General features: G+C 40.4%; 1 protein-coding gene across 6 annotated transcripts in view; it reads right to left on the bottom strand.

Moving 5' to 3' along the window:
- Positions 1–25083, bottom strand: part of FOCAD (focadhesin) — a 156058-nt gene that overhangs the window by 16246 nt on the left and 114729 nt on the right. For all 6 annotated transcript variants that reach the window (XR_008843987.1, XM_056520096.1, XM_056520116.1 and 3 more), the window contains exons 26-37: positions 23593–23709; positions 18148–18386; positions 17702–17791; positions 15530–15677; positions 14105–14224; positions 13042–13164; positions 12882–12959; positions 12518–12589; positions 11950–12052; positions 10939–11019; positions 4193–4321; positions 3140–3255 (exon numbers count right to left, since the gene is read on the bottom strand). Coding sequence is in view for 5 of the 6 variants with exons in the window: in XM_056520096.1 (XP_056376071.1) it covers positions 3140–3255; positions 4193–4321; positions 10939–11019; positions 11950–12052; positions 12518–12589; positions 12882–12959; positions 13042–13164; positions 14105–14224; positions 15530–15677; positions 17702–17791; positions 18148–18386; positions 23593–23709 (1416 nt within the window). In the remaining variant the exon portion in view is untranslated. The remainder of the gene's footprint in view (positions 1–3139; positions 3256–4192; positions 4322–10938; positions 11020–11949; positions 12053–12517; positions 12590–12881; positions 12960–13041; positions 13165–14104; positions 14225–15529; positions 15678–17701; positions 17792–18147; positions 18387–23592; positions 23710–25083) is intronic.

Raw genomic sequence — 25083 nt, 5'->3', positions numbered from 1 at the left:
TCCAGATGTCTCGAAAAAGTAAGAGACGACCTCCCACCCGGGAAAAAAAACGTGAGTGGGGGCCTCACTTCATGCAGAAGTGGGTTTGCGGTTGCCCTATTTGTGCGCAAAACGTCCGGACCGGTTCAAGTCCGACTTCCAAGATGGGCATGCCCGGAACGAGGGAGCCTTCTTGTCCCGCGAGGTCCGAAAGGACCGAAAGGAAAAGGACTTCCTTTGGGAAGTAGGGAGAGCCTTATTTTGAGGCAACAAGGAACTCTTACCTCCTGTCGCCTCAGAGATAATCTCATCAAGGCGCTTGCCAAAAAGACAGCCACCCGTAAAAGGAAGCTCAGTGAGAGACCTTTTGGAAGCGGCATCCGCATTCCAAGCTTTAAGCCACATAGAGCGGCGGAGAGCCGCTAGGTGACCCACAGCAAAGGCAGAACAACGGGCTGACTGCATGGAAGCTGCGCACAGGAAGTCCCCAAGCTTTAGAGCATTGGAGAGCCATAGCAGATAGATCCTCTGGGGGGGATCCCGCTAAGATACCCTGATGTAGCTTTTGGCACCACTCCGACAGGGCCTTGGACACCCATGTCGAGGCGAAGATGGGAAGATGAGAAGAGCCAGCTGCTTCAGAGGCAAACTTCACTAAGGATTCTACCTTCTTGTCCGTGGGATCCTTGAAGGCAGCGGCATCTGACAGAAGCAGTGTAGTCGCCTTAGAGATCTGGGAGATTGGTGCATCCACTGAGGGAGGGGAAACCACCTTAGTGACAAAGTCCTTGTCAAATGGATAACGTTCTTGAATCGTCTTGATTCCCGGGAACCTCTTGTCTGGATGTTTCCATGCAGATTCCAGAATGTCGTCAAAGTCAGTGTGAGAGCTGAACCTTTGAGGTGCTGGCTTAGCACGATGAAAGGATACTCCTGGAGTGACATCCAAAGATCCTGGGTCCTCTAAGTGAAAGGTGTCTCTTATGGCTGTCACCAATGAGTTCACCGTTTCAACTGAGTCCGAGCGGTCCTCTGAGTCAGATGCCGGCTCGGAAGCCTCGCTCGCCAGTTCACCAGGAGAATGTGAATGAGTAGAGGCAGTCCTGGAGGGGGGAGACCCTGACCGGGTACGCGGCTCTGGCGTGGCAGAGCGGCGACTCTGAGAACGTCCTCTGGAGGAGCGACATTTGTGCCCAGATGACAGGGGGGGGGACCCACGAGGGGAATGCTCACGTCTATCTGAAGACTCAATGGAAGAGTCAGATGAGGCACCCCTAGTACGCTTGTGAGAGCGTGAAGTATCTGGAGACAAGGAGCGGGCCCTCTCAGAGGCCCTGCGCAGGGAAGATCCCTTCAAGGTGGACACCACTTACCGGGAGGCCTCACCCACCGAACGGGAGACTTGGGTCAAGTCAGCCATATACTGGGTAAGGGAAGAAACCCAGGCTGGTGGAAAGGGCATCAGGGGGTACCAGGGGGTCTGGGGGAGCAGTGGAGCAGTCAGGGCAAGTGGGCTCGGTAGAGCCAGGCATCTTGGTATTACAGTGCTTACAGACAAAATAAGTCACTGACGTTCCAGGTTTCTGTTTAGAGGGAGGAACAGCTCTGGGTACGGACATTATGAGAAAAAAGACAGGAACTTTCTCACCCTAGTCTGTGTCCCCTGGCAGCTGCAGTGAGGAGAACGGCTCCGTGCAGCTAGTGTGTGAAACAGCCCAGCCAATAGTAGAGGGGGGGCGTGGCCCCTTCTGACTGAAAATCGTGCCCACGGCGCTGATTGGAGGCTACTTCGCGCCTCTGAAGAGCTCCGACAGCCCTGTGGGCGGAGCTAAAGACAGGCCAAAAAGAAGCAAAAATGGCGCCTGCTCCTTGTCCAGAGCGCACATGTCAGCCGCATATGCACTCGGGGGAACAGAGCGGGCGGCCAATAAGCCGGCAGAGATTGCCGGAGAAAGTGAAAGTAAGCCGGCGCTGAGAGCGCCCGGCCCGTACAAGCGCTGCGGCTGTCAGCCGCATATAAGGCACTGCGGTCGTAATCACAGTAACCACACAGACACACACAGTGAAGTACACAATGAATGAGTACATGCCCCCTCAGATGCCACTGCTCCCCGAGAATAAAAGTCCAGCCCCTGTATAAGCCAGCCCCATAACCTGAAAAGGTGGGCCAAAAACAGGGCGTCTCCAGAGGTTGCAAGTCCGCACCTAAGGAGAAAAGGGGGGAAGTACTTACCTCAGTCAGAAGAACTTACCTAATGGAGTCTTCAGTGAAGTCTACAGTCAGCTTTAGTTACCTGCATCACGCCTGGCTGCTATGCGCGAGCGAGGTGAGCAGGGAAATAGGGGGACCAGGACCCATGAGTTACCAACCCAGGTGCTGACCGTTGGTGAGGAGGGGGGGGGGGGGTGAACAGTGCATATAAGCAATGTCTGTGCCCCCTTACTCACAATGGGGAAACAGGGAACCGGAGTCCCTGAGTCCCCACCTGAAAACAGAAAAGAAAAAGGAATAAAAAACTAACATGTTCCTATACTAGGAAAACAAAAAATCAGAAGACCTGGTCTGGAGAATTCCAGACCATGTCCACCTCCTTCAGACACTAAGCTTAAACTGATTAGCTCAGGGCCTGAAGGCAGGTATATCCTGCTGGGAGGAGCCGACATTTTTTATTACAATAGTGTCACACCTCCTAGAGAAAGCAGCATACACCCACGGTCTGTGTCCCCCAATGGAGCCGACAGAGAAATTATTTTTTTCTTGGTTTTGCAAAAGATTTTTGGGTAAAATGACTGATGTCATTACAAAGTAGAATTGGTGGCGCAAAAAATAAGCCATCATATGGATTTTTAGGTGCAAAATTGAAAGGGTTATGATTTTTAAAAGGTGAGGAGGAAAAAATGAAACTGTAAAAAGGGAAAAACGCTCAGTCCTTAAGGGGTTAATGCCTAAAGACTTAAAATGGGATATCCTAAAAGCTCCAGTAGGTGTAATGCGTAGGTGTTCTCATAGAGTACGTTCCAAACAGCTCACTATTTTTATGTTTCCATACAATATGGACGTATATAAATGAATCATAGAATGCAGTTGTATGTGTGTGATAATATAAATGCACCTAATAACTATGCATTCATGTAGCAAAGACTATGAACAGTTACTTACATTAAGGCTGTAAACTAAGGGTGGTGCCATCCACATTCCAAGCAGCACAGCTGCATTCGGAGAGGTCGGAGCCTGGGTCACTGCTATCTGGACACAGAACTTTTGGATTTCCTCACCTATGTAAAAGGAAGAAAAGTCAGTATATATTGCAAATCTACTCTTGTACCTGAGGTTATCTTCACTCATTGGTTTTTTTAACCTTTTTTTGAGCCGTAAATAGCTAAAGAAATGGACAAACTTTTATTGCAGTAAAGATGGAGAAGGATGTTTGAACCGTACTCTTAATATAAAAGATATATTATTACAAAACAAAGGGGATGAAAAAAGAAGCCTTTATTTTGGCACAGATATATGGAGCACTGCACATTTTTAAATATGTGTCACTTTTTTATACCTATTTTGGCAGTTCTAAAGTGCATCTAGAAAAAGTGGCTAAAAGTCATAAAATGCACCAAATGTATTATACTGTTAGTACTTAAAGGGGTACTCCGCCCCTAGACATCTTATCCCATCGCGGGGGTCCAGCCGCTGGGGACCCCCGGGATCTCGGCTAGAGCAGCCACATGTTGTGGCTTCCGGAAACGCTGGAGGCTTCGGCTCCCGACCACGGTGACCTGAGATCGTGACGACACGACTCCGCCCCTCAATGCAAGTCTATGGGAGGGGGCGTGGCAGACGTCACGACCCCTCCCATAGACTTGCATTGAGGGGGTGGGGCATGACATCACACAGGGGGGCGGAGTCGTGACATCACAATCTCACTTCACCGTGGTTGGGAGGCATTAGGATGAGAGCCTCCAGCGCTGCCTGAACCCGCAACAGGTGAGTGCTGCAGCAGAGATCCCGGGGGTCCCCAGCGGCGGGACCCTCGCGATCTGACATCTTATCCCCTATCCTTTCGATAGGGGATAAGATGTCTAGGGGCGGAGTACCCCTTTAATATAACATTTTGCACAATCCTGGTATGGATTTAAAGAAAACACAATGCAAAATCTGTGGAGGTGAAGATAAAGCTACAACAGAATTGATAAGTATAATATTAAAATGACTGACCAAAGTTGAGTCGCATTAACGGAGCAAGTATGGATGCCCAGTTAACAGGTGGGTACTGATAATTGTCCGCCGCTGCAGAAATGGACGACACACACACCTTGGTCAAGGCTGGAGGGATGGCTTCAGGGCCTGCAATAAAGGAAATAAATGTGAAGTGGCATGTGTCATAACATGACAAACTATGATATATTCTGAGGTAAAAGGTATATACTACCTAAGGGAAGAGCATAAGCAATATTTTAACACAAAATAGTAAAAAAAAACTGACTAATTTTAACATTTTAAAAACCACACAGACTCCCATATTTTAGTCAAAAGATACAGATTTAGACTCTGTTCACATTATCATTAGCAGGGGCCATCAGGTCTTTCATCGTAGCTATCTTTCATGTCATTTCATTGTTGTTCGGCTAGCTCAGTCAGTAAAGCATGAGACACTTCATTGCAGGGTTCAAGACCCACGTTGGATAGCAGATGATTTTATGTTATAAATGGCAGCCATGTACAACGTTCAGCAACTCCAGTAGCCTAATAGAAAATGAATCGAGCAGCGGTGAGCATGTGACAGCCACCATTCTGATAGCTAACAAATCTATTTTTTTAACTAAAGCCTCCTTTCTAGAAGACAGAACACGTCTCCTTCCTGAACAGTGTCATGGCTGCAGGCTCCCATGGTGTTTAAACTTGTATATTACATATTTTCACAGATAAATGTCGGACCTTTAGACTTATGGAAATTGGCAACCTGATGCCTTGGCTGATTTCTTTAGTTTTTTCCATGATGTCAAGTAAAAAGTCAAGACAGAATAGAAATACTGCCACTGGTAAATCTTCAATGATTTCAAATGATGTACATTTTCTGGAATGTTTAAAGCTATTTAAAAGACACAGTTACCTTGGTGTATGCCAGTTTTTAACACACTAGAATATGATATGATGAATTATAATGATCTGTTTATAAACATGCGTTGGAAAAATTGCTTTTGTCTACTACAAAGTAGATATCTGAACCAACTTGCTAAAACTAATTTGTTTAAAAGGAATATGTGGCGGGAAGAAATACATGTTTTTAATTCTTTAACCTACATTTAAGGTGGAAACTTGTGACTACAACTATAGGTATTAACCACTGCATACCAGGCATAATCCACCAGGCTTGCTGAAATAATGTGTTTGTTGCTATTATGTTACATAAAACACTTAAAAGGGTTATCTACCATAAGGTGATTTTAGTACGTACCTGGCAGACAGTAATGGAGATGCTTAGGAAGGATCTGTGCTTGTCTTGGGCTAAATGGCTATGTTGTGAGATTAACATAATGCTGAGGCTAGCTTTTTGTGAACTGGTATTTCCTTGTTTGTAAATGTGAGAAATGTGAAATTTTTTTCCATCCCACACATCAACCAGCCCACCCATTGAAATACACCTGTGATCCTTTCCAAGCAATAGACCAGTGTTTTATGACAAGGCTACCTCCAGCTGTTGCTAAACTAAAATTCTTACAGAATGATCCCCTCCCACCCAGTGGACGCTGCACCCACTGAAGCAAAGACAGGCTCCTCTGAACACCTGACTACTGCAACCTGTGAATTTTTAATACTGTTAAAAATAAATATTGGGGCGATATTCACAGAAAAATTGTGAGAAAACCATCACACACAGGTACAGACACTATGTTATGAACTACACTAACATTACATCCCCTGTAGCATAGTCACATAAAAAAATCTTGGCATACCCCTTTAACCAAGCACACACACTCGGCTGCTATTTTGTGAAATCTTCAAGTACTAAGTAAAAGAGTGCCTTCGTAAACTGTGGTCAGACAAAGGAAGCTAAAAAGATGCTGACTTTCCTCATAACAAAATTAAATCATTTTAACGCTTAAAGAGGAAATCCAGACGAAAAACAATCTTCTGATATACCATGCACTGCTTGGTAGGAGGTTGAACTACGACCATTTTCCATAATGTAAGGGCTTTCGTATGCTATAGAATTGTTTATAGATTTCCATCACTGGAGATCTTTGATATAATGTTCTAAGCAAATAACTACTTGTTTGCAATTCTATTTGCCTTAAGTGTTGTAAGAAATTTTCATTAATGGAAAATGGTGAGAAAGTTGGTTGGTGGGTAGTTTTAGAAATCAACAGTATGATTTTCTATGCCATATGAGGAGACCATGCCTTGGCGAATTTTTTGATAAGGTAAACTTTGGCAAGGCTTTTATATACCAATATGTACAAACAGTACCATATTATTAACATATAAAGAGCCTGGAGGCAAACATGGTCTTGTGATTTAGACTCAAACAATTAAAGGACAAGTATCATGAAAAAGAAAACTTATCCCGTATCCGAAGGATAGGGGATAAGTTTTAGATGGCGGGGGGTCCGACCACTAGGGCCCCCCAAGATCTCCTGTTTAGAGCCCCGGCTCTTCTTCACAGCGGCGCATCACGACCCCTGCCCAAAGCGGGGGCCACCACGCCCCCTCTATATAGTTCTATGGCTCTCTCATAAAGCTATATGAAGGGGTCGTGACGTACCGCTGTGGAGGAGAGCCAGGGCTCTAAAAAGGAGATTGCGGGAGGCCCCAGTGCTCGGACCCCCCGCCATCTAAAACTTATCCCCTATCCTTTGGATAGGGGATAATTTTTTCTATGATGCTTGTCCTTTAAGTAGGCTTCATCTTAAAGAATATCTGTAGTTTCATGTGACTTTTCAGGATAAGCTGTCATGTGTGCAGAAGGAGTAGCACTATTTCTGGCCATTATATCATCTGTATATTGCATTGCAGGCTTCAGCTTAAATTTTTGGGTGAGGACTAAAGGCCGAATTACATAAACGAATGGTGAATTGTAAACAAGCAGCAATCTTTTTGATCAGTGCTTGTTTACAGAGCCTTTACATGTCTTGAGAATCGGGGGGTTAGACACGCACATTACTAGATTGTGCTGCCCACACATCCCCTATTAAATGAGTAGCTATATGTCCTCATCAACCGACGAGTTACCATTTGCTTGTTTGTTGGCTGATCTTTGTGATAGGGTAACAGGGCTTTAACTACTACGATGTCTCTGATACACTGTACACACACCGGTAATTCACAGGCATACCTTTAAATATGCAAAACAGCAGAAAGTGCCCACACGCAGGGCAGATTCCCAAAAGTGCTCAGCATTTCCATTCCCTACAGCAAGTCTCCCACCCACTCCTCAAGACCCACCAACAGGTTCAGGATTAAATTATTTCCCTGCTCTATTCCAATGCAGTAACTGAAAAAAGTTGGAATGTTAGTGGGCCTTGAGGACTGAGTTGGGGACAACTGCCCTACAGCACAAAGGCTGTCAATCAAATGCAAGAAGAAAGCAGTGATAGAGGATGGAAATTATAGAGGTGGTTATATAAAATGTGTTATGCTTCATTATATCAATCAATATGGTATAGAGTCTCACTCAATCTTTGTTAAAGGGGAAGTCCAGGGAACTAAACTTTTTAGACATTTATCACTTAACCACAAGATAGGGGATAAGTGTCTGATCATGGGGGGTTCGACCGCAGGGGTCCCCCACAATCTCCTGTACGAGGCACTGGCTACTTATTCATCCCCGGTACACTCTGGCCCCCACCTTCCTGGACGACTGCAAGTGATGGCCCACTCAGCCAATTACTGGCTGAGGCTGGACATCACTGCAGTTGGTGATTGGCTAAGCAGGCCGTTTCAAATCAATCCAGGAAGGTTGGGGGCGAAGTGCACTGAGGATGTGAAAGTAGCCAGGGCCCCATACAGGAGATAGCAGGGGGTCCAAGTGATCCTGTCGCTAGGGCATAAGTGTCAAAAAAAAGTTCAGTTCCTAGGACTACTCCTTTAAATAAGACCATCTTGGGAGCCTTCAAAAACACTTATAAATGTGTTGCTTTTCTGTTCCTACGAGCTAAAATTGCTATCGCTTCTTCTTGAATGAATGGATTGATCTTGTTAAATCATTGTTAAATGGGATCATCATCAAGGTTCGTATAGTTTCAGAACGGAATAGGGAACACTGTATAATTGTGAATGCAGTCTTATCTACCAACTTAGGTTGGTAGGAGAAGCTAAGACGTTCAGGACATATGGCCTTTTATTAATTGAGAATTTATTAATTCTCAAGAATAAAAAGAGCACAGATTATAATCAATAAGCTACAAGTTATACTGAAACTTTACGCACAAAGAAATATATTAATCTGCCAGCTATTCCTACATTATAACATGATGCTGTTAAATTACTAAGCATAAACAAAAAAAACATTCTCTAAATCATTCATCTGTCTTATATAGATTTTTCAATCAGCCCACTAAATTATTATAGGCTAGACAATTTTAACCACCCTCATAAGTGGCTAAAAATATGTATCTAATCAAACTAATTTTTTTTATATATATATTATTCCCAATGTCCAAACTTATATCTTCTCACTCGTAAATTAATTCTTGCTCCTAGGAATACGGGCGTTCTGTCACCCCGCGTAATAGCTGTAATGTCCCGGCACTTTGAAAAGGCTGTGACCCCTGGCTAATACCGAACCTCACAGTTTGTGGTGATGCCTGGTATTAACCCATTAGACACGGCAATCAAATCTGATCACCGCATCTAAAATATCCAGAAATACTTCCCGGCAGCTCAGCGGAGCTGATCGGAAACACTGCGATAAAACCGCGTTTTTTTCCGATCAGCTATGAGGACATGAGAAGGTAGAAATTATTCCCAATGTTCAAACTTAAACTGTGTAAAATTCAAACTCCAGCTGTTCTTGATGAGTGCAGGAGACTGCACCTGTGTAGAGTGTAACCATGGTGACTGTACAGCTAAGAATACCACAGTATGTGAAGGGATGGAGAAAGAGGTACAGCTGTTAGGTCTATTTATATGTGTGATCATGTGTATGCAGCAGAGCTAAGTGTATGATCGTGTAAATGCAGCAGAGCTGAGTGTCTGACTGTGTGTATGCAGTAGAGCCAAGTGAGTGATCATGTGTATGCAGCAGAGCTGAGTGTGAGATTGTGTAAATGCAGCAGAGCTGAGTGTGTGACTGTGTGTATGCAGCAGAGCTGAGTGAGTGATCATGTGTATGCAGCAGAGCTGAGTGTGTGATTGTGTGTATGCAGCAGAGCTGAGTGAGTGATCATGTGTATGCAGCAGAGCTGAGTGTGTGATTGTGCTAAGTTTGTGATTGTGTGCATGCAGCAGAGCCAAGTGTGTGATCATGTGTATGCAGCAGAGCTGAGTGAGTGATCATGTGTATGCAGCAGAGCTGAGTGAGTGATCATGTGTATGCAGCAGAGCTGAGTATGTGATCATGTGTATGCAGCAGAACTGAGTGTGTGATTGTGTGCATGCAGCAGAGCTGAGTGTGTGATCAAGTGTATGCAGAAGAGCTGAGTGTGTGATTGTGTGCATGCAGCAGAGCTGAGTGTGTGATCAAGTGTATGCAGCAGAGCTGAGTGTGTGGCCAGCTGTATGTAGCAGTATTGAATGTGTGCGCGGTCATGCTTACACATAATCACACATTCAGCTCTGGTACACGTACACAGTGTTTACCAACCGGGGTGCCTCCAGCTTTTGCAAAACTGCAACTCCAAGCATGCCAAGTTTTGCAACACTTGGAGGCATTCTCGTTGGTAAACACTGATCTAGAGGTAAGATTGTTCAACAAAATTGTTCTAGAAGACAGATTGTTCAGCAAAATGTAATATTTTTTAACCCAGACATTCTGTGTATTTTATAAAGATTTATGATTTTACTATTGTGCAGAGCTTTGTTCGGCACACACTGCTGTTCCAGCACGTCTAGCTATGTGAGCAGTGTACCGTGGGAAAAAGTGTGAGGTAAAGAAGGAGTGCACGGTAATTTTGCGCAAAATTTATCAAAGGAGTGCGCAACTTTTGGTAAATTTTGAGCAAGAGTGTAAAATAGACGAGCAGTGTAAAGGGGTAGATCTGTGTCTACAACAGACACCTAATGATAAATCTCCCCCACAAAGTGTTTGCATTCTGCATAGATATTCTGATTTGTCTTTCGAACAATTTTACTGACATTACATTTTTTTTCTGTTAAATCCAATAAAAATGCACTTTAGTTGCTACAACTTGTAAATTCTGTATGTATCTTTCCAAGCAACCTTTACAGCACATTCTGGTTTTAACACGACAGAGAACACAAGGAGGAGGTTTATCAAGACTTGTGACTAGTTGCTCATAACAACCACTAAGATCGCTACTTTTATCTTTTAGTGGCCTTTTAAAAAATTAAAGAAGCATCTGACTGGTTGCTATGGGAAACTGGTCAATTTTCTCCTTTGCACAGGTTTTGAAAAATCTCCCTCAAAGTACCCCCTTGTAGCTTAAGGTAAAGCAGTTTTTTTTTTTTTTTTTTTTTTTTTTTTACAATTTACACTCCCTGGCCACTTTATGGAACCTTGAAGAAGACCACACTGCTACTAGCAAATAGCACCAAGTGGCCAGTGAGTGTATAAGTGTAACTTCACAGTCAAAATGAATATGGTACATAAGAGGAGGTTAAACATTTTCCCCAGAATAAGTAATGTTAAGGATACTGGTTTTACCAGTAAATAATGTTCATGGCTCTATTAGGTCACTAATCAGTTAGGAATTTTGCCATTAGAGAATATTTCTGTCTTCCTCTGTAAGGATAATAGGTTAAACAGAATGAAACCACATGGAACTAAGCAACATAAACAATACCTTTTTTTCCAGCCGAAATGAGGAAATCCACAAGAGCACGTATTAAACTTCTTTCAGGAAGATAGCTGAAATCTGCAGGAACTGAAGTCAGAAAATATGATTAACAGAGGAGCATTCATAACATTGGTGCATTTAGATATTAAGCTTTACAGATTTAGGCTTTGTTCACATTTGCATTGGGGGACATTGTCGCAAATTCCATTAGATTTGATGGGAGAAACATTGCAACAAAAACTCAATTGACCCCATTGTAATTTAGTGAAGCCTTTAAGGTGCCAAAGATATTCAAAGGACTTACCTACAGGTAACTAAACACTATATTAACAGTTTCTAGACCAGGCCAAAAGTAATAGCACTTTGTATGTAGCAATGAATATGAGTTAATCGATGCGTTACAGGTACTCAAAAAAGTTGCTACTGAAAATTTAAACATAAACTGAAAAACCAAACCATCAAATGGCTAGGTTGATAAAAAAAATATAAAGAAGATATGACTCTAGGAATGAAACCATAATAAAAAAATATTTGACAAAAATGACCCATTGATAGCAACCTCCTGGGGCGACAAGCAGCCGTACACTGGGGAAATAAGAAAAGACAGCCCCTGTTGTAAAAGTTTAGGCATAGTCAGGAAGATGCTGGACCTCACCAAATACGTGTAAGGCTGCATTCACACCTTGTTTTTACGTTACGGGTACCGGATCCGGCTGGGGGAGGGGCAAACCGGCTCTCCCTTACCCCAGCTGGACCAGCGCTGAAATCCATTTATTTTATTGAGCCGACCGGAGTCAAACGGGGACTCCAGTCGGCTCATTTTTGAACCGTATGCGGTTTCCTGACCGGACCTAAAACCGTAGTATACTACGGTTTTAGGTCCGGTCACAAAACCGGATACGTGTCAAAAATAAGCCAACCGGATTAACCGCAGTAGAAGCTTCCTGTATGTATACCACTGTAAAGAGAACAACAAAATGGCACTGTGTCAATTAACACAAATCCTTGCATATTCACCAGAAGTTCTGCTCTGAGATGAAGATAGACTAGATAAATGAAGATGTCCAAGTATCCAAGCTGCATTAGTCTGTAGGCCAATTACTCCAGAAAAGTTAATAATCTGTAAGGACAATAATGACATTTTAAATTGAGTCTATTTAGTTCTCCATCAGCAAAAATCTAAGAAATGTGTCCATTTCCCTGGATTTGTGCACATCTCAACATTGGCCCAGATGAACTAATATTATCTAATAGCTAGATTATGGAAACCTAAACTCCAGAGTCATAAAATATGGCAGCGTATCATAGTGTCTCATGCACTTTGATAAATCTAGCACTGTCTAGTCTAAGTAGACCAACTATTATTCCAAAATGTTATGCCCCATATTTGGCACATTTTTTTGTGGTGCACGAACATACACAAGAAACTTCTGCTTTCAGCGAACTATGCCCCCTTTACATTAAACCATGCCCCTTCCAAGTACAAAAGTATCTTAAAAGTGTATAAAACTGACAATAAATATTGCAAAAGTCATGTACCAGTTTTCTGGGGCAAATTATGTGCGCTCCATTCTATTTTCCATACCTGAGTGATTGTTTTTATGACTTCATTAAGTTTACTTTGGTAGATGGATGACTGAATAGCTTCAGATTTTAGCTGCAATGAGAGAGGTTATAAGTTATCCATTGGGAAACAGAAGTGGGTTAGAGTTTTTTTTTTTACTTTGCTATTTAGACATGTGTCATTTTATCTCACTGGTAAAATGACATACTGTATATAAATTATGCTATTAAAGTAAATTTCATGTTTTTAATAGGAACCAAATATGGTCATTATTCCAAATAACCCAACAACAATCTGATAAAAATAATATTGTTGCAAAAACATGTTACACTAAATACTGCCTTATCATTGCTGTGTAAACTAATAATGTCATAGCAGTCCTTACTTGTATAACCGCTGATTCTGATCCAACTAATGCCACAAGTCCATTGAGAGCAGCTAAGCGTTGCATTGTAGGACAACCCTGGAAAAAACAAAAACAAAACAGTATTTAAGGAATTCTCGCCTGAATGCTACAAATGGCCATAAAATATGGTATTGCTTACCTCTGCAAGAAGGATTTTTACCCAGGCAGGCAGCAAGCGATTGCTTAAGTCCTCAGCTTTCCCATGGCCACAAACTGACAAGCCATGAGCAATACTTCCGAGAGCCAATGCTAACCCTGCTGTCTGTAGCATATTACAGAGAAGAGAAAGATGTTAAGATCTGATGAAATTAAGATTAAACATTCTTTGTGACTGACAGGTCTCTGCCTATACTCAGAAAGGGAGAGATCTGACAATTGCTAGAAGGACATAATAAAAAGTGACAGGGATGCCCAATGGATACATCTTTCACAGCCTGGCACATTACATTGGAAGCAACACAGGATGTTAGTAATAGGTTTCTTTTAGCCCTATTTTATGCCATGTGCCCTTTTGATGGTTTAGCCCATGCAGGAGATCAGGGTGGGTCCCAGCGGGACCCCTCGCAATCAGACACTTATTCCCTATCCTGTGGATAGGGGATACGTTACTTTTTATTGCAGTACCCCTTTAATATTTAGTTTTAAGATAGTTCCTATGACACAATAGTATAGGCACAGTAGTCAACTGGAAAGTAAGTCCACTGAACAAATATGTAACATAGAGACGCTAGGTGACAGCTGTAGATCTACCAACTGTTAAGATGTCATTATGGATGTATTCCAGTCTGACTTTGATATCTCATATTCATCCTTCTGGTTGTCCCTTTCTTTATCTTTACAGATTTATAGTAGTACAACAATAGGGAGCCCTCTTGTTCCAGTTTGGTCCAGATATGCAGGGGCATAGCTATAGAGGTAGCAGTCGCACTGGGGCCCTGGTGCCTAAGGAGGTCCCAAAGCACATCTGCCCCATTAGAGACCAGTAATATAATTGACACATGGGGCCCTGTTGCAGATTTTGCATTGGGGCCCAGAAGCTACAAGCTACGCCTCTGTAGATATCTGACCCATTTAAATAGCTTCTCAATATTGCATGTGAAAGAGTATGGGGGAATTTACAGAAATCCTCTGATAACATTGTTGCAGACTTATTATAACTAAAACCAGAATAAGTGGTAATGGTTGGTAATATTTATCCTCACCTGCTGATTCTGCTCAGTCAAAGCCCTCAGTTTATTCATGTGTTGTTCTGCTTCTTCAGCACCTAAAATGCCTGCACTGAAAGCTGACACGGAAACCCCAGCAACAACATATGACAAGACCTGCAAATAGTTTTATAAATGCTCAGTAAATAAAAGCTTTCACAGAAAACATTGTTATAGCTGTTTCTTTTATGCCCTCTCCCAGTCAGTTCAACATACAACTGACAAGCAGTAAACTAAGGGTAATAAAAAAAAATACAAACTAACAAAAACTTTTATGCACAGTAAATAACATATACATTCTATAATATTGTACATATACTTTTTCAGGAAAAGCATGTTATTAAGGCAAGCCCTTCTTCTGTATCCATACTATTATGCTTGTCAGTATGTGTTGGACTATAAAACATCCAATGATTCTAGATATGTAGTCTCCAAACTGTGCACCTCCCAATGTTGCAAAACTACAACTTCCAGAATGCCCAGACAGCCAATGGCTGTCTGGACATGCTGGGAGTTGTAGTTTTTACACCAGCTGGAGGTAAACAAATTGGAGACCATTGTTCTAGATGTTACTTCTGTTGTGAATATTCACACATTCTGATCAAACACTTAAGATTATTCACTTCTTAAAATGAATGGTTACTCCACCCCTGGAATCTTCTACCCTATCCAAAGGATAGGGAATAAGATGTCTGATCGAAAGGGGTATCGGGCGGCCATGGTTGTGACGTCACGCCCCTCTATACATGTCTATGGGAGGGGGCATGACGGCTGTGATCGCTCGTTACGCCCCCTCCCAAAGAAGTGAATAGAGGGGGGCGTGGTGGCCGCTGGACCACCCACAATCAAACATCTTATTCTCTATCCTTTGGATAGGGGGTAAGATGTCCAGGGCTTTAAGCCTTCTCAGTGATCACCACATCATTTTTTTTTATCCCCTAGCGATAAGCTGCAGCAGGGGAGATTAGTATTAGGCTAGGTTCCCATTTCCATTGTGCTCTAATTCCTATTGGCTCGAATGGGGTCTGTTGGGCGTCAAATATACAAGAGTTGAGCTGAGAAAACAAATAGGTCATGAACTTTTGCACAATTTTGCACAAATTTTTTTTTTCAACTCAACTTCCATCTTTCCGATGGATTGAGCGACGGAGCTTTCTTTACCTGAGCACAATGGTCGTGTGAAGGAGCCTTTACATGGTGTTCATAAAAATGAATATGGATCACGTAATAGATAGTTGCATTAAGCCTGTTAAAGCAGGAAATATTATGTGCAGTGATGCTACAGTCTGGCTCCCATGTTGTCACAGATCATAGCAGAACTCAAACAACAACAACAAAAAAGAAAAACTGGATGAAGACATAAAAAGTATAAAATATTCATCACTCATCAACCTGTAAAATCCAGAAAAATGTACATCTCACCTCTTGCACTATTCGGCTTTGGTCAGAGCTGTTATCCAGACACTCATACAGCTTACTAAGAGTAGCAGAGACATGGACTCTACTGTCAGTCTGACTGTTCTGACTCATAAAGGACAGTACCAGGCCCACTCCTAGAATGCAGCCAATGCTGTGCCAAGGGATGAAAAGATAACATTGCAATTAAGTTACATTAAACATTTCTATGGAGAAATAAAAACTCTGTAAAAGACAAAGTTTGAAATGAAAGAATTTATTGTCACCGATATACAATGTATTGTACAAGTGTGTTAGCTGTACCGTGCACATTTTGTTGTGGATGTGTCATTGATTTCACCACTTTCTGTTCATGGGGTGAGATTTACAGTGAATCTGCAACAAAACCCACATGTATCTCATGCAGTTTCTACTGTAAATTTGTAATAGGTCGTCAATGATAAGAAAATTCCAATGCTTGTGGAATACTCCTAATGGGGTGTATTCAGTCTGAGTGCCTAGTACGGTATGAACTGTAAATACAGCCCTGTCTGTAGATCAGTTTGACCACCGATTTATAGCTATGCCATGGACTGACTGTTTAACTATAAATATATATATATATATATATATATATATATATATATATATATTGTACAAGAGTGTAATGAATGTACGCATGTGTATAATGTAGTCAGTTTTTGTGGGTAAGTACCTGCATTTAGTTATACACTCACAATAGCAAATACTTTTAGGCACCTTTCACACTACCGTTTTCGTCCGTTAGGTGACAATTGTTAGGAAGATAGCGAGAGAAAAATTTGTGCATGATACGTCTTTTAAATTATGGGATTATAGGGGGCTTATACTTTCCGCAAAATCCAGGGCACATGGTACCCTCAATCCAAAGCATAGCATTAATGATACTGAGCACATTTCTTTGAACAAAGGCTTTGATTCATTTATCTATTCCAAAGAAGACCAGAAGATGGCAGTATACGAAAGATAAATAGGCAACAAAGCAAAAGTGCTTGCTCACAAGCAACCATAGTAACCTGCACTCATATTCAAGACAATTTGCTCAAATTGCTACATTCAGTGTGCCAAATGAGACTGTGCAAGCATTAGAGCATAAATGCTCATGACACACAGGTGGCAAAAGCTATATTTACCATGAGAGATAAATTACAGATAAATCCCAAGCACAGAAGCATGTTCTGCTTCATTATTTTTATATATGTGTTTATTTGCACCAGGGGACCTGACAAAGCAAGTGCAAGTTCTGTGAGTAAAAAATAAAAAAAACTATTAAATAAATAAACCGAAAATTTTAAAGAAGGTTACATATATTACACAGCTCTAAGGGATTTCAGTTAGAGTATTTATAAATTCAAATATGCTTTGTTTATTTAACAGTTGTTATTATCAATAAGTTAATTTTGCCTTTATATTCTCTCTCTCTCTCTCTCTCTCTCTCTCTCTCTCTCTCTCTCTCTCTCTCTCTCTCTCTCTCTCTATATATATAGCAGTTATCATATGTATTAAAAGCTCTGAACACAAATAATTCTTAATGGATTTATAGCTTTAGGTGTCCGCACAATATTCTTGTGAACACTAACACTAACACGAACTCTAACATAAAAATATCTAATGGAAGGATAGCACTCTGTATAGGAAAGACTCTATTGGTAATAGTGTTTGCCTCTATATACCATGTGCTGTCATTTTTAAAACTAAGTAATGTTTTTTAATATACTCAACAGGATTTTTTCAGTGCAAAGAGCAATCTGTTGCCTTCATTTAGCCTCTATTCTATAAGGTTTCCATTGTTTTCTGGCACTATTTTACTCAGTAAAAAAGGAAAAATTGAAACCATACCAATCTCATGAAGGCAAAAATAGCATTACTTTTTCATCCACTTAAAAATGGAAACATTTAGCTCATGCCACAGTCAAGTGATGATACTAGCACTAAAATGACAAATGCAAATAAAAAAGGGGGGCCAAAAGACAAGTTTTTCCTAGAACATTAGCCAAAAAAGCAGGAACCAATCCTATCACAGGAGAGGAGATCCCATCATAGGGAAGAATAAAAACATTCCCTTTGGAAAATGCATTTCTTTGTCTGGATTTATCCACAGAGAGAAAGGAGCACACGTTTAACCTGGAGAAATTATGCTCTAACATGCAATGTACATACTTGTATTCCTGGCTGAATTCAAAGCAGGAGCTTTCCAGTGCATCCAATGATTTCATTATTAGTAAGTTCATTTGTTTCCCAGACGTATCGCTGCAGAGAAAGACACAGGCATTCGTATGAACAAACAGGTTGAAAGATTGGTTTGATATATAGTTGTGTGTAGGTAGGCATCATGGAAGTCTATTGTGACTTCTAACATAAAAAAAAAAAAAACTTTTTTTCACCAGTAACATGTACCAAGAAAAGAATGTAAATAATAGTTAATTATACTAGGTAGGTAGAAATTAAAATTTAGGAGCTAAATCCCAGGAGGAGTTTAAAAACGATGTCAAGCAGCTAAAGAGTTACTCTGCATGCCATGACAGAACATCCATTATTTACCCACAACCCAGATCTCTAAAAATATGTGAGTGTACCATGTAGCTACTCCTACATATATGGTGTACCTGACTTTCTCCTCGCACAGACGGGAGATAAACATCCCAAGTGCCAATCCCATATGAACTTGAAGGGCTTGGGAATCATCTGCTTCTGGCCGCCCAGGTAATCTTGCCGTCAGAAGGTTGAGAATTTCCTCCACTTTTTCTTTAAATGATACAACAAGCACAGGAACCAAAAGAGACAGGGCTGTGGCAGCACAAGATCGGGCAATGACACTGGCAGTGTTCTCACCAGAGTAGGATTTCTGTAATATAAAATAGTAAGTCTTATAGTGCTGTTTTAAATTGATATCAAAATAATTTTATTGACTTGTTAAATGTAGCTACTGTAACTAAATAAATATAAATACATTCACTCCTAGGCTCCGTTCACATGTCTTTATTTTGGCTGCAGCAAATTTTGCTGCCCATTGACTTCAATGGGTGGCAAAATCTGCTACAGCAAATCTGCAGCAAAAAATAAGGACATGTGAACTGACCCTTATACTGGATAAAGTGATGTCAGAAATTGCAGATCTGCCAACATGCCAGCTGCTGGTATAAGTTGAAAACCATCAATAAGGTATTGCAACACATACCAGGACATGCCCATAGAATAGCCATGGGCTTTATTAGACCAAACATAGTCTACTTGTGACTACTTGTGACTACTTGTGCCGGTATATGTATGTTTTGCTTACAAACATACAGAGTATATATTGTGAATGTCTCCCTATACAAGTGAAGTAAATGTCCCCTTATTTAAACATATCCCTATATTAAACCAGCGGAATGTATCTTCTGTCTATGGCCAGCTTTGGAGAGCTTATGAATACATTTCATTCTCTACAATTGTACACTTTAGCTGGAGAAGCTGACTGGGCTAGTGATAAACATAAGATTGTTGAAAGTCTGACAAGTGAGACATCCATTAATCATATGAAAGGGAAAGCCTGGTCCCTAATACCACAAACTGCATTGAGTAATGACTATTTGTTGATGGGTGACTGGAAAGGGGAATCAGCTGGGTTTCAAGCCGCCATTACCTTAATGGTTTAACATTTAGCTAGTAGATGAATAATCATTGTTTAGGCTGGAATATCCCTTTAAGGCCTACTTTTGTGTAAGCGTAACTTCAAAACACTGTGCAAACCTGACCTGATTTTATTGGTTTGCATGGTAATGAAAATGCTCCATGCTGGAGGAAATAAAGAACAGAGAGGGTGTTACATAAAACCATTGATCTATTGCACTACAATTGCATCTTACTCCACTTTAGCGACCTTGATGAATGCATAATACGTGTACACACAATACCAGCAGTAACAGGGATTTAAAAGACAACAATTAATTCCTTATAATAAGCAATCTGAAAAACATGTTCCTTCGAAAAGCAAGCGGCTGCTACGACAGTCAGCTGGCGGATGTCCAGTGTTATTATGGGAAAAAGGCTTCTAGGCAGATGGATTATTTCCACGGGGATGAAATAATCTAGAGTAGTAATCGGTTTTATGAAGAGGAAAATGAAACGTGGTTTTAGAATGATAGTTATTGTGACCATTAACCTTTTTTTCATGCCTACGGAATATATGAGTGTAGATATAGAGTATGGCTTACACAAGCAGTTTTAATCTATTATTCTTTTTACCATGTGCATTAAGTTAAAATATAGTAAAGATCAAACCATAAGCACCCTGAATAAATGGATGTAAACAAATCCTGGTTGTCATGTGATAAAAACTGATTTCATTGAACAAGGGCTAGCAAGCATGTTAGGGTGCATACACATCATGTTTGTGCCCTCCAAGGCATGGACCAATCGATCTCAATGGCCCAAATGTTGTTCAGGTCATTTTCCAAGTGGACACAAGTTTTGTCTTGGACTCATAAGTGATGCAATCCACACTTTTTTGTGCATGGATACATCAGTATCCCATTTAAACATTTTGCCAACATATCTGTGCCATGGAGATAAAGAATTTTGTAAAGATTTCTGGTTGGCACAGTAGAAGGGTACTATGTTGCATAGCTACACATGATCATTGCTACACAATGGCCCTTATTTACTAAGAGTGGAGTGTAGGTTTCTTTGTGGGTTTAAATTCCCTACAATTTATTTTCCACGGTATTTACTAAGGTTTCCCAACATTTTCCACTTTTCCCTACACTTTGCTTTTTTACACATGCTCTGATCTGTCTGGTTTTCCTCAGCTCAAATCCACCACATTTTATGTAGAAACCTTGGACAATATGTAGTTTTTTTGTGAAAATGTCGTGGACACGCACCCTTTTGGAGACCACATCCCCTTTTCCGGCGGCCACGCCCCTTTTTCAGGTTCTCTTAGCAAAAATGGAGAGTTAGTTGGGGTTTTTTTCAATCCTGGGCAAATTCTAGTGCAAAATCTGGTGCAAACAGAATCTGGCACAATGCGACAGAATCTGGTGCACAACCTGACAAAATATGTCGGATTTGCAATAGTAAATGAGGGCCAATATCATTTACTAGGCCTTGGCCAATGCAACATATGCACCATATCTCCTTACCCATAAGCATACCCAAACAATCCAATGTTTTCCTAAAACCAGGACAAGCAGCTCATGAATAGTTTTCATATTATATGATTCGAGCTGTAGTACTACAGAATTTCTGAGTATTAAACCTGGCAAATAGGATGTTAGTTTGCAAATGTTTGTTTTATGCATAGGTATTGGAATTTTATTTATTCCGGTATACTAGTCTCATTTGTAAAATAAATAAATAAAGAAAACAGGAAATGCGCCACATTTTTTTTTACTACTTTTGAATTAGCTCCTCTGCAACTTACTTACAGTAAAGCAGTCACATTAGTTTAGATTTGACCGACTTCAGTAGTTTATTTATTTATTTATTTTTTGTGGGGGGTGGTACCATGCAACAGCAGCACACAGATTTAGAATTGATCAGAGTTCCCGTACCCAGAATGTGGAGAGAGTGACGACCCACCGCAACCAAGCACGATTGCCCTTAAAGTTAACACCATCAATGTTTTAATTTTATAGATTTTAAACTAAAAGTATATAATGGGAACTCAGCAACTGGTAACAATAATAATGGAAAAATTACACATCACATAAAATGTGAGATGTGTAATATTTCACATTTCATAACAACATTTTACACAAGGAAAAAGAATAGCCAATGTGACACAAATTGTGCCAAATTTATCAAAAACATACCAGACACAGATATGACACTTGGTTGTCGTACAAATAAACAGGAATTTTGCACTTATCACAGCCATTTTTGTAAAGCACTCAAGCTTGATTAAATCTACACTAAAGTTAAGTTCACGTGTGTGTATTTTCTGCTGATTTCCTCTAGCAGATTTTGCTGCCTATTGAAATCAATGGGCAACAAAATCTGCAATGAAAATAAGGACGTGTGAACAGACCCCAAAGAAGAAAGAAAAACTGCTCTGAATTTGCTAGTGCTTTGGATTTTAGGGGAGCACCCTCTTGAAGTTACCGTATATAAAAATCTAGACAACAGGCCCAAGTGTGCTGATCTAGAATGCTCCGGAAATGACGGCAGTTTATTGTAACCACCCCAAACTACAAAGAGATGAATCTAGAATATCTTGAGTCTGCCTGCACACACAAATTTAGGAGGCCCTTTTACTCAAAAATACTGGAGAACAATACATTCCAGTATTATCATAGTATATAGGGATGAAGAAAAGATAGATATAAGATGCAAGGCTTGATATAATTTAAAGGGATTATGGATCTTAAATGAACTGCAAAGTAATGTGTTGAAGGCTACTGAGGCTTTGTAACATAGGAATAAATATGCTGTCAGACTGTATAGAATATAAACCTTTTGGTGCATTGTGTTTTGATGTATTTGAAGCAAGGTATCATGGGACTTGTCTTCCCTGTTATTTATGTCTTGGTATCGTTCATTAAAATGAATTAACCCCCTATAGGAAACAAGCCATCTGCTGCTATGTTCTCCCACCAGGGCCTATGGGAAAGCTGCCAGCTCATTTTCTACAAACCAAACTCCACAACTTGGCAGGGCATCAAGTTAGGTGTTAAAGGTATACTCAACATTTTTAAAACATACTTGAAGCCTAGAAAATTGGCAAACAGCAAAACTTCCAATGCTAGCTTACATCTAAATTAAACTAAATATTTATCAAATTTAAGTAATATATAAATTTAAATCAGACAAAAAAAAGGAAAAAAAATGCAAAAATCCATATATGAAAATAACTTTGAAAAGGTTTTGCACATCTAAGTAATTGTCAAATTTATTTTAGCACATATCTTAACCCATTAAGGATGCAGTGATTTTTTTTATAATTGCACTTTTCATTACGCCATTAATTTTTCCACCTACAGACCCATGAGGGTTTTTTTTTTTCTGCATGACTAATTGTACTTTGTAATGCCACTCATTTTACCACAAAATCTACTGTAAAACAAAAAAATATGTATTTTTTTTTTCCTTTAAGGGTTAAGTTGTTTAGGAGGTAAAGGTAAACCAATACTATTTGCCTATATTTATTTAAAAACAATAAAATTATGACAATGTAAAAAAAAACTGTCATTTGTATAGAGCACTGTCCTGTAAAATCTCATATACCATAGATTTATTTTACATGTGAGTAGAAGTATGACATCCGTCATAGTTACCCGTCAGGGGGTACAGCAACTATTCTGTGTGATCGGAGTAGACATGCTAGCTTTTGGCTCCACACGTGCATCATTTAGCATCAGTGAGTTCATTGAACAACTTTTTGTAGGTACTTACCAATGCATACTGGGAACACCCCAACAGACCTTTTAGGAGAAGCTCAGACCCAGTCATCAATCCATAACAATTTGCCCACTTTCAAAAGTCACTTAGGTCCTCAAGCTTTCAACACCATCAGCTTTAATAACGGACTGTTTACTTGCTGCATAATATGTCCCAACCCTTTGAAAGATGGTATTTTTTTTAACACTAGACTAGTTAAAGAGGTTGTCCGGTAGAATTTATTATTTTCTTATTGTTCCCAGTCTGCCTAATAAAATAACAAATGTAGCTCATCTATCAGGATGCCCCGTCTCTTGCCTGTCTCAGCTGACAGTCAGCTTCACAGAGCGGCTAAAGTTATAGACATGACGTCACAGTGCCACTCCATAAATCACTGGCTGCAGAGGTGTCCCGCCTCGGCCAGTAATTGGCGAGCAGCATTGTCAGTTCCCCCAGCTGTAGACGCTACATTCTGCAGCTTGGGGGAAATCTGAGAAACTGACTGTGGAAAGGGTGTCCTGATACCGGAGCTATGAAGGAGCGAGAAAGGGGAGTTAAAATGTTTGTTATTTTATTAAGCAGCCAGGAGACAATAAGAAAAAAATAATTCAACAGACAACCCCATGTTTTATGTAATTTTTAATTTGTACTTAAAATCAAAATTAATATCCAAACCTCTGCAACAAACTTACATGCTTGAACCAAGGAAAGATTCTCCCTTTGGGATAGTAATGACTGTTGATAATACTTAGCAGGGTATCAAGCACCATACCAAGCCACGCGTTGGTGGGCAATATTTCAGGTCCAATCTGCAGGTACATAATCAGAGAAATCAACAGCTGTTATAAGCCTTTAAAGTAATATACTTACCAAATGAATAATATTTACATACACACGTAAAATATATGCACACACTTTAACCTGAAAAATACCTGCATAAAAGCTTTATTACTAGATTTATATAGACAAAAAATAGCTGTAAGTCATGTTTGACTTCTGAAATCACATTAGCTGCTCAAAAAGGCCAACATTAACACACAGACACTTCTGATTTTAGTGAGGTACACTGGGTCAGTGACTGCGTTTAAAGGGGTACTCCAGTGAAAAAAATTAAAACAATTTCCCATATCAACTGGCTCCAGAAAGATAAACAGATTTGTAAATTACTTCTATTAAAGAATCTTAATCCTTCCAGTACTTATCAGCTGATGAAGTTGACTTGTTCTTTTCAGTCTGACCACAGTGCTGACCATCTGTCTGTCTCAGGAACTGTTCAGAGCAGGAGAAGTTTGCTATAGGGATTTGCTCCTATTCTGGACAGTTCCTGAGACAGACAGGAATATTGACGTGCTTCTCACACAGGAAGTGCCTTGGTTACACTGTTCACATGCTGCGGCTGACAGCTTCCGGCCCACTGCGATTCTCCAGCAGTTGCTAGTCATGGTCCAACACATAACCTGACCTTATATTACCACAATTTGTAATTGTATTGCTTCCTAATGTATATTCATACTGTATATTATATGTAAGTGCTGTTTCTGTTCCTTTACTTTGATCTTCAAGTTTGGATTGTTACTCCTCCCATGTGTTTTTGGCGCCCATTTTTGGGCTATATAAACCTGCTATTGTTGTACTGTCCTTATCCTGATCTGAGGAAGGGAGGGATCCTCCCGAAACACGTAATCTTGTCCATTTTATTGTTTTTTTAATAAAATGTCCTGCTGAGGACTTTCCTATTACCTTTGGCATCCGCCTCATCTGTCTACAAGAGTCTGCAGCGCCATACCTGAGGGTTTTTTCTTGCTCTACTTCTAATACTGAGACAGACAGAGGTGTCAGCAGAGAGCACTGTGGTCAGACTGGAAAGAACAACTCAACTTCAGCAGCTGATAAGTACTGAAAGGATTAAGATTTTTTAATAGAAGTAATTTACAAATCTGTTTAACTTTCTGGAGCCAGTTGATATAGAAACAATTTGTTTTTCACCGGAGTACTCCTTTAAATAGAAAAAAAATGGCCCAGTTAAACCCCTGGCCAGACATTTACCAGCCCCTAAGTAAATCAACTACGTTCTCCACATAAACGTGAGGAGCACAATAAACACAATTATGAGGATTTACTGTACAATTTGGTTTACATTATGCTTCATCAGACCAAACCATTTTCTCCATAAATTCTTCATC

The sequence above is a fragment of the Hyla sarda genome, chromosome 1, assembly GCF_029499605.1.
Source record: "Hyla sarda isolate aHylSar1 chromosome 1, aHylSar1.hap1, whole genome shotgun sequence".
Classification (NCBI taxonomy): Eukaryota; Metazoa; Chordata; class Amphibia; order Anura; family Hylidae; genus Hyla; species Hyla sarda.
This window is presented reverse-complemented; position numbering and strand designations above follow the sequence as displayed.